This window comes from Camelina sativa, chromosome 11 (genome assembly GCF_000633955.1).
Source record: "Camelina sativa cultivar DH55 chromosome 11, Cs, whole genome shotgun sequence".
In the NCBI taxonomy this organism is placed as follows: domain Eukaryota; kingdom Viridiplantae; phylum Streptophyta; class Magnoliopsida; order Brassicales; family Brassicaceae; genus Camelina; species Camelina sativa.
The window spans coordinates 1,865,049-1,875,835 of NC_025695.1; the positions used below are offsets into that span (position 1 = coordinate 1,865,049).

At 33.8% G+C, this 10,787-nt stretch overlaps 2 protein-coding genes across 2 annotated transcripts in view; both read right to left on the reverse strand.

The window, feature by feature from the left end:
• LOC104727539 (BEL1-like homeodomain protein 2) overlaps window positions 1–2,675 on the reverse strand; it is a 5,487-nt gene extending 2,812 nt beyond the window's left edge. The window contains exons 1-3 of the mRNA XM_010446637.2: window positions 2,455–2,675; window positions 980–2,244; window positions 6–138 (exon numbers count right to left, since the gene is read on the reverse strand). Coding sequence (XP_010444939.1) covers window positions 6–138; window positions 980–2,188 — 1,342 coding nt within the window. The 5' untranslated portion in view covers window positions 2,189–2,244; window positions 2,455–2,675. The remainder of the gene's footprint in view (window positions 1–5; window positions 139–979; window positions 2,245–2,454) is intronic.
• Window positions 9,350–9,868, reverse strand: LOC104727540 (uncharacterized mitochondrial protein AtMg00540). Its single transcript, XM_010446638.1, has one exon. The coding sequence runs from the start codon at window positions 9,866–9,868 to the stop codon at window positions 9,350–9,352; it is 519 nt and encodes a 172-aa protein (XP_010444940.1).

Below are 10,787 nucleotides of genomic sequence, written 5' to 3' on the forward strand. Positions count from 1 at the left end.
AAGACATCGAAAATGCCTGGACATAGCTTTCTGAGCCAATGCGGTGTATGGTAACGCTGCACCTTGGCCCATTATTATGTCGAAAGAGTTCACAACCATCTGCATTTGCTCGCAGTAATGGTTGTACCGTCGGTCCACCTGCCAACAAAACAAAACTATACATCATACAATCCATAATTATTTAATATTTGTTTTCTCTTTTAGTTAATGTTATGGTTAACTCGTGTGTGTTATATATTCACGTGGTTAAATCTCTTTTGTTCGAGTTTCATCAAATAAATAAACAAATGAGATTAACCAGCTACGTTCAAACGAGACAATATTATATAGACAAATTAAGGACTAGATAATATACTTCAATGTTTTCGTAATCCTACCAACAGCATATTTTAACGTATAGCATAAAATAAAATATATCATTTTAGTGAGAAAACCAAAACAAGTCAGCTAAAAAATAGAATAATTCAATTATGGGTAAACAAATAAGTAACGTCAAGGGTTAGCTTTAAGACGTAAGGGGAGTAGCTTATATGGAGAAGGAAACGCCAATTTTGATTAATCGTAAATTAGTAATTATTTAATGTATTTTTTTGATTAATCGATTCCACCAAACGCTAAGCATCAAAAAATTCAATGCACCTTCTCTAATACGAAGGTCACACGGGCAAAAATTGATGAAAACTTTAAATTTTAAAAGTAAAGATGGTAGGATTGCGTAATCAGACTCTCTACCAAAACAATCAAATAAGAAGTAGTTAATCGCGAAAACAAAAGACCAATTCAGTCATATCATGTTACTTGTTTCGTTGTATACTAATTTTTGGTTCAATTTGACTACTGTATATAGCAACATATTAGAGAAATTTATGGAAATTTCATGAAAAAAACAAATTTACGTAAAATGTGTGAATTAATATCATTATAAGGACAAAGTCAAAATCAAGATTGGAAAGTAAAGGATAATTAAATATGAAGTTACCTCTTCAAGCATGGTGAGTAGCTTCACTTTCCTTCTTTGATGCTCAATCCGATCAGACGCCGAGAAAGGAGGATGATCCTTCATTGCCCCGGCCGACGAAGGAGAGCTGCCACCACCGCCGTCGCCACCGCTAGTATTAGGGTTTGAGCTGCTCTTAAGTTTGTTCTTCTTCAAAAATCCTCTTCCAACACTACAAAACTCTTCCAACAACTCTTGCGCGGGCGTTGTGTACCTTGAGTGTCTTAAGATATTGACGGCTCCGATGGAAGAGGAAGGAGCCGTGGCAGCGCTCGGAGATGATCGGAATTGGTTTAATACTTGGTGATGCTGAGAAGAATTAGCAAGAAGAGTCTTGAATTGATTGTATTGATGATGATGATGATGATGATGATGGGATGATGCGTTAGAAGAGTTGGATCCGTAGTAAAGGTTTCTATACTCTTCCGCTTTTGCAGCAGCCTCTAGAGACGATGAGAGAGATAAGGACAAGCCTCGTCCACCGCTGTTTTCCACGTGGATGGTCCCGATCTCGGTTTGGTTGTTGTGATGATGATCGGAGGAAGAAGACTGCCACGTCATCTGTTGGTGATGATGCTGATGTGGAAGCTGATGCATAGACATATTATTATTATCGTAGCTATGATGATGATCAGTTGTGTTGGTGGATGGATTTGGAAGTAACATATGAAGAGTTGAAGAATTGTGGTGGCTTCTTGTGGTGCTTGTGGATGACGGAGACGTCGGTGGTTGTTGCTGCGGTGGCGGTGGATTCATCAAAAACAACTGCATGGCTGCGGCAGCTGTGGCGGTGGCAGAATCCGTAGCATTCATGGCCGGAATATTCTGATGTTGGTCATCAAGCAACTGCCTATTTGACCGGAATAAAGATTGGCCGTGGTCGAGATCTCTTCCTCCGCGGCTGCTTCCGGGGAAATTAAACATCTCGGATAACATTCCGGCAGTTTCATAGACCGGAATCCCACTTCCTTCGGCGACTGAGGATTCCTCGTCCATCTCTTCTACCCTTTGATGTTCTTGCTTCTGCTGAGCTATTAAATTGGGAGAATCTGATCGGTCGAATCCATTAGAGAAGCTGAAGATTCCTCCTTGGTGTTGATGATGATGATGGTAATCTTGGGACATAGAATTATTGTGAAGAGTCTTCAAAAGAATTGTAGAAGTAGTAGAAGAAGTTTTAGCTATTCCCATATCAATACTTCAATCTTCTTCTTCATGATATGTTTATAAATATCACCTCTCGGATCCTGTAATGATTCAGACAAAGAATTTATAAAACATAACTCAGAAAGAGAGTCAACTTAGGTCTTATACTGTTTTTTTTTCTTTTCATCTATATTATATCGACATCATCTATAACTGATGAACAACACACATAGAGAAAGATGTACGTACGTATGTAGCTATATATATGTATGTATGTATGCAACGAGAGAGCAGAAGAAGAAGAGAATTACCTTTGGGAGTTTGTTGCAGAGAAGATAATTGAGCTTAGGTATCGTTTTCTTTCTCTCTCTCTCGCTTTCTCTTTTCTGGACTCTCCTTTTCTTTGTTACTAGGAGTTTATTCAGGATTTTACAAAATATAATAATAACAAAACATATATATATATATATATCAGAAAAGAAAAAAAATGATAAATCTATCTCGAAGCGAAAGGAAAAATATGAGAGAGAGAGAGAGGTCACTCTTCTTTCTTCTTCGCCACCCTTTTTAAGCCCACCAATCTTCTTTATTAATTATAGTTGGTTTCTTTTTTTTTTTTTTTTTTTTTTTTNAGCTGTTCGTGCAAATACAAAATCCAGTGATTTCTTTTTTTAACTGTGGTTTCTTTGAAATATTTTATTTTCAACGATACGGTATTAGTGGGAAAAGTTCAATAGGATTGTAGGATAAGAATTATAAGATTTTTTTTTTGTTTTTCACGAAATGTCGGCTGCCATCAATATTCAATAGTTTAAGAAAGTGTTACAAGGTCATATCTCAATGATACGAACCACCACCATAAATATTAAATAGTAATACTGTCGTGACAAAAAAAAATGTGTCTATATACTATATATTAAGATACTGTCATAAACATATTTCCCGTAATACCCTCCTCTGTCAATTTTCTGATTACACTGGATAACTCCAGAGAGGGTCAATTAAGTCTATTTATACATAAACTGGTTATTGTTGGTGCGTAGCTTCATAGTCCTCATGCATTTGCATAGGCTAGACCTTTAGTATCAATCAGCAATATAATTTAAAGTCTACAAAGTTATTTTAAATGTAGCTTACAATATACATATATATATAGGGTCTTAAATAACTTGAAATACCATAAATTTCATCGTATAGCAGTCAGTATTCAGTCATAGCGAAACAGTATTTACCTAGTCGCATGTTTAAAGACTGTTTGTTGTCTATATTAATGTTAAAATAACTTACAACGAGAATATGACTCTTCAAAAAGTCCGTACGAGTGTCGTAATCACTATACCAAAACAAATGAGTGTCATGTAATCAATTGATTCTCTAACTACAAATTAATCATGACTTAGAATCGACTTTTCAATGAAATTAAATGACATATTAGTTACATACTATTAGTTAGCTCTTTGTAATGATCACATAACCTCCCACGTACATATATACCAATACTATGTTAACTAAAATGTAACAGATATTACATTTTAATCTTACATATGCAAAAGTCTTAGGTACTCATGCAAAAGTTACATTTTAATCCAAACTATTTTTCTGACCATCGCTCTTGTAAGCATATCTATTATTACTACATGAGGTTCGAGTACGATGTAAGTAGGAATGGTTTGGAGGATAATGTAATGAATTTTCGTCTATATATATAAGTATTTTTTGTTTTCGGCGTATAAAATAAACAATATAAGATGAGGGTCGCACGAGCGGGACGTGATGTTTGGCACGTGTGAAAAGGTAGGAGGAAGGATCAGAAGTCAAGTGCTCACAATGTTAATTAGCCAATTAGGTGTGTGTGTGTGGGGATAATCTATGAAAACCGATGAAATCGACACATAACCGTTTTTTGGGTTCAACAGCTTTGAGATCGATCGAGTACTTGAGTTTCCTTTTCCGGTAAGGCTCTTAGTAGTCTCTAATTTGAACACCATAGTTAATACGAATATCGGGATTTCTTTCTTAAAACTGACGACATATTTCGTATCACGTCTGTCTTACTAAAAAAATAGCATTCCCAAAATTCGAGATGTCTTGCATATTCCTATCCCACAAACGGTTAGAGACATATTGGATTTTGCACCGTAGGTTTTAAGTCCATAATGGGATAAATAATAAATGTAAACGTCGAAAGCAAAAGCATTAGTCCACTTATATAACATATACATCGAGCTTTTGTTTATTGTGTGACACCATGTGGGAATCTATCATGTCAAATTAATCATATCATTTTTTATTTTTGCCATAGTTACTTCATGTCGGGATAATTAATAAAAACTAGTAAAAGATAAATCCGAATGGCTTCTCGTCGGTACAAAAAGATATAACGAAGAATGAAGAAACGTAAAAATTCATAAAATACGTTTATGGTTTTATTTTAAATCTTAGCTACATAATATTTTAAGTTCCAACTACAAACCTGGAATGGAAATTGACAGCTCAACCTTCTACCTCTCGTACCGATATTTTTCTCGATTTTATTTTGCTTTTATAATTATATAAATGGTTCTCTTTTACCAAAAATATTTGATCGGGTACGTGAATCTCTCACGTGAATCCCATCCTCCGTTCGCACGTATGCACCACCATCCGTTACGTGCCGAACCTTCCTTTTTGCGTACGTGTGGAGAGGATCTCCTTCTTTAGGCATTTATACTCTTACCCACCAAAGCCAACTTGTAATGGATCCTTTTGCTCTGCTTTTATCATAATATCTCCAATGGTGTCAAATTTGTCTAATCTTCAACGTATTTATTAGTGTTTTTCATTTTTATTTCGACACGTTTGTCATTTCTCCACCTCACATGAACATTCATCATAATCTCGTATATTATTTTCATTGATTTCTTACGCATCTTGAAAACCAAAGAGCACTTATCTATATTGTTATTGATATATGTTTATGTTTTTGAGCAACCTCGTGCGCTGGTAGTTTCACTGGTGTGTTTTGGGTTCGAGTCATGCGTCAACACAAAAGAGAGTAATTTACTTGCTATGACCATTACTCCAAAAAGAATATGTACGATCGAAAAGCCCGTAACTCTTCAATTAGAAGAAGGAAATGTTTGCTATCAAAACTCACGAATTTATAATTAAGGAAATATTTGAACAGTTTTTTTAATCGACAACCAAGAGATATTATGAGTAATCATGTAGAATCGATAAAAGTAGAGTACATTAAAGGTTTTATTTGATTTATATGTGGTTAGAAGATAACAGTCACCACTTTTCTAGGAAAAAAAAAAAAAAAGCTTTGATTAGAAAAAGCTATTTTACAAGGACTCGTATATAGGCTCTTAGCCACGTAGGTTTGATTTATTGTCTTGTCAATAATTCAATATATCATATAGTTTCATATCCATCAATCGTCGTCATATGAAATTCTGGACACCATTATGCCTCATGGATTTCAAAGTCGTCCGAATTACATTCTTTTCACCTAAATATTTTTTTGGTGCAATTAGTGTTTGCAAATAGTGATTTAAGATAATAAAATGAAAATAAATTCCATTCCGCCAATAAATTACCGTTAGCATTTACTTATAACAATTATAAAGTCAATTTTATACAAAAGCAAAATTCAGCGGAATATTAAACTCCCGTTGCATTGCTCCAATTTAGATGGACTATTGCCACCATTTTAATTTAGTATGAAGACTAAAATTAGCATACACATAAATCATGTCATGATTGGGAATGGACAGGATAAAAAGAGGAAACTAGATGAAATTTGTTTTTGTTTCATTCTGAACTCTATGCTTCTACTTGCTAAGAAGTTTTCTTATATATAAAACTAATAAAGCCGATGAGAAAGACACAAATTAAATTGAGTTTTGTTTATATGAGTAATGGGAGAGTGAGACCACAAAGGGAGTTGTGAAAAAATGAAAATTGCAGTGATGGTCCCTTCTTATTCCATTTCTTGTCCTTTTGGTGTCAATCAAATTGTTCCTTTAGTCTTTATTTTTTATTTTATGTAATTGGTTTATAATATTTTCAACTCTTTTTCTCTGTTTTTTTTTTTTACTTTTTACAATCGCTTTTAGGCATTGTTATTTTACAACTTTAGTGTTTTTTGTTTAATGGTGCGACCAAACAAGCTGACTACTCTCTTTCAGATTTGCCTTTGAGAAACAAGCTGAATACAAACATGTATATACATATGTAACGTGTGTGTATGAAAACTATCAAAATCTAGTAGGAAACAGGAATCATGACATTTTTAATAAATCGTCCACTATTACTATCTCAGTGTATTTAACTTGTCTTTTCAAAGTTCGAATAATGTTACTTCCCGTGAGTTATTTGCGAAAACTTCGGTGTAGATATCACCATGAAGATCACAAAATGAATCTGAACAAGGTGACTAGTTATAAATGATGTAAACGTAATCAAGTGAATATACAGAGAACTAATTAATGATCGATCAAACGTTGAGTCTTGAAGAGACTACAGTTAATTAAGCACTAATTAATTTTTGTTTAAAGCTGGGAAATCCTCACCTAATGATGTTAACATCTAACCGTTCATATTTTCTCTGCGAGCAAACCCCAAATACGTCATGTATGTCCAAAATCATCACGCGTTAATGGGAAAAAAGTAGGGGAAAAGAATGAGGATTTTTTTTTTGTCTTTTCATTCTGATTATATATATATATAGAAAATCCCAACATCTCAGCGAGTTATATTGATGTGCCACACATGACTATGACTAATAATAGTACATGTAACTGTAACTACGTACGCAAGAGAGTACTGTGTAGAAAATGACCATAGACTTGGCCAAATAGAATAAACTATTTATATCAAACGAAAGAGATTAAATTGATGATTCCTAGCTATGAGAGAATTCAAGAATATGCAGTGCGAGCCTTTATCTTTAAAGGTTTAAGGCTTTGAGCTCGATGGTATAATATTTAGTTATCACAATTTTTTTTATTAACAAAAATAATAATAATCAGAATTCAATTGTATATATCATAACTCGTACTAGTTGTTCTTTTGCGCATGAATTAAGACTATGGACCTCGAGCCAACATATCATTCATCCAATTTTTATTTCTCAATATATAGATACAAATGTACTATAGAAAATAAAAATATATGCACCCATTTTAGAAATTGCCATATACAAGCTAGTGTCTCTCATTGGACATAGAGATGGTTAAATAAAGCAAAATATGGCATCAAATGAAGAAAAACAAAAGAAGCAAAATGTTTTTATGTGCGAAGGTCCAAGGGACCAACATTCTCATGGTCTACTGGCACCACATTTTTTTCAATATTTATCTTTGCAAATTCATTTATTTATTAACCTTAATACAAATCCAACAACCTCTACAAAACTCATATCATTTATTTCCTTGTCCAGATTCATATAACACCAATAATTAGCCAGGACCATTTTGTTATAGCTACTTTTTTGGATATCTTGACCATTTTATTATAATGTTTTCATATATATAAATAGGGAAATACATGGGAAAATATTATACTAACACTAATTTAATTCTTTATGTAGGGTCATAACTCTAATATATATATATAAAAATCGTATAAGTCGGATAGATGAGTACAAAAGTAACATTTTCTTAATTAATAAACATGTTTAGGATATATTTAAACTTATACTTGGCAAATTGAATTATGATGAAATGAGTTATATAGGACGTATAATGAACGTTTTCGGACTAAAGTCCCACTCCCATGGGAGAAAAAAAACTAAAAAAGGTGAAATCAATCACACCGTCGTTGTTACCTACACAGCTAACGAATGATTGGTTTTATATTTCATTATATATATTTTTTATCATCAGATTATTTATTTTATAAATGAAAATAAATAGGAAAATATATGACTAAAGGCTTCCACAATTCACATCTAAAAAAAAACAAAATGGTCCTAATAAGAAACGCAAAAGACATATCAGTGACAAGTGTTGATTGGTCCACCTGGAAACCGGCAAGGGGCGGCCATGGCCACGTGAGATTTGTGGTCCATGTTGGGATCAACGTTTCTCATTCTGCCACGTGTTTTGATCAACAAGCGTGACAGCCTGTTCCTCATCTTCAAAATCTTCTTCTTCTTTTTTTCCCTTAAAATGTTTAAAATTTAATAATTTATTTAGGATAGTAATATGGTCGACGAGAGAGAATTAATATCAAACACGATTTTTCAATATACAGAAACATTTTATTTCCTAAATAAAACTTGTTCTTTCTGTCAATTACTAGTATTTAGCTGTTCTCTTTTCACAAACATGATAACTCAATCCTAAAAAAATAAAAATAAATACATTAATGTCTTGTGTGTCTGAAGTCTGAACTGAACTCTGAAGATTAAATTGTTTTTCAGACCAAAAAGAAAATATCCAAGCCCACAAATGATCTGTGAAGCAAAATTATTATTTCCTACTACAATGGGTTTGGTTATTCGGCCCACTTTTACCATATGGGCCTTAAGAAGCCTAGTTAATTTTTTTTTCTCATTTAAGTATGCGATATCAAATTATTTGATATTGTATACATTCATATTTTTTCTCTTTTTGATTGGTTAAAAATATTGTCAACGATTTATTTTTTTATATATACGTGGATAAAAGAGAATTTTCTTGAGTGTCGACAAAGAAAAAAAAAATAGAGTGAATGTTCCCAAGTAGTGTCACTTTCTCTCTCTATTTCTCCTCTGTTTTTTTTTTTTTTTTCCTGTCAATTCCTAATAAAGTTCGGATTTTTAGGTTGATCCAGAGGAGTTGAAGAGTCATGACTATGGTGTTTTCGTTTTTTATCCAAAGGGACTAGAGTATGTCTTTAGAATGATGAATGTATCTTACTTTCTTATGGGCTACAATAAATTTTGTTAGACTAGGTTGATTGGGAAAATCTGGATGAGAACCATAGCTTTTTTTTTTTTAATCTGGAAATTATCAAAAGTATCTGTCTTGGGTTCCTTATTTTCAATTCAATATTCATTATTTTGGTAACCCTTTTTATCTGATGCGATCAATCTCTATAATACCTTTCTTTAATTGCTCGGACTCTTTCCAAGGGACTGACGTTACTCGACTGAAAGGAGAGGTTGTTTAAATACTCGAGCACTTGTTGCGAGAGGTCCAATGGAGAGCACTTGTTGTGAGAGGGATTCGGATTAGCTCAATCTTTGACGATATTCTCCCCCACACCCGTTCGGTAGTCTACTTCGGTTACAACACTCTTTCCCCTACGATCCGGGGCAAGCTTTGCTTGCTTCCCTCTTCCTCGGGTAAGACCTTGATTCAAAGTAAAGGAATAAGCATTAGCGAATCGGCTTTCTTTGTCTACGAATAGGCTGCCAAAAATAGGTGCGTTTAGCCGCCGCGTGAAACTCTTCTCACGGTAAACGCGAGGGACGCTTAACTCACGGTTTACTTCGCTTATTCTGAGGGCCTTTGTTTTGATGAAAGAGGTACTGCTGGCTTTTGATGAGACGGGTACTGCCGGACTCCTTAGGTTGAAGGGGCAGGAGATTTCATATCGGTACATCAACTCAGCTAGGAGAGTTTTCTTTCCACTAAACCGAAGGAGATGGGTTGACTGAAGGAAAGAGTGCTTCTTCGACTTGTTAGAAGCCGGTACGAGTTGCCCCCTAGGTGATCCGCACGGAGACTTTTTTGCCCAAGGCAGGTNGTACATCATAGAATTATGAGCGTTCTTATTTTGAGAAGAAACTTGGTGAGTTTTTCAAGCATCAAATCGAGTCGAAGAAACATCGGCATATGGGGATGGGTTCAGGCAAGGTAACCAAGCATTTCTTAAGCATGGTCTGAGGCGAACCCTCGAACATATTCTCATGAAGGGTACATTTCCTTAAGTGTGATTTAAACATTAAAGAGAGAAAAAAAAAAAAAAAAAAACAGTTTTGTTATACATAGTCTTGTCTTGTGTATCTGAAGCAGTTGTTTCTGTGTGAAGCATATGGAACTGCTATATGTAGCCCTTTTTTTTGTTTACCGACTCTGAAGATTTAAATGTTTTTCAGACCAAAAAGAAAAATATCCAAAGCACACAAATGATCTGCGGAGAAAAATTATTATTTTCTACTACAATGGGTTTGGTTCGTCGGCCCAACTTTTCCTAATGGGCCTTAAGAAATTTAGTTGTATTTCTGGCGGTTAAGTATGAAATTATCATAATATTAGTATATAAAACTATATACTAATTTAGGGTCAACGATTTATATTATGTGAATAAAGTGAATTTTCTTGGAAGCCAATTTGAGAACTTTGATGACCGATTTTTAACAAATAAGTTTGTCTGTTTTCAGTACTTCTTTAATTCATTGCTGGCGTAAGAAGTGATCGAGTAGCACAATATCAATGAACGTCACTTGGTTCAACTACTACTAAAACAATCAAAAAAGGAAAACAACACAAATCAAATACTTTTAACCAAACCTAATTTTGATAAATTGCGGTGGCATAGTAAAGTTTTGGCACCTAAACAACTAATTGATTGGGTGTAAGCACGTTTTTTTTTTTTTTTTTTTTTTTTTTTTTTTTTTTTTTTTTTTTTTTTTTTTTTTTTTTTTTTTTTTTTTTTTTTTTTTTTTTTT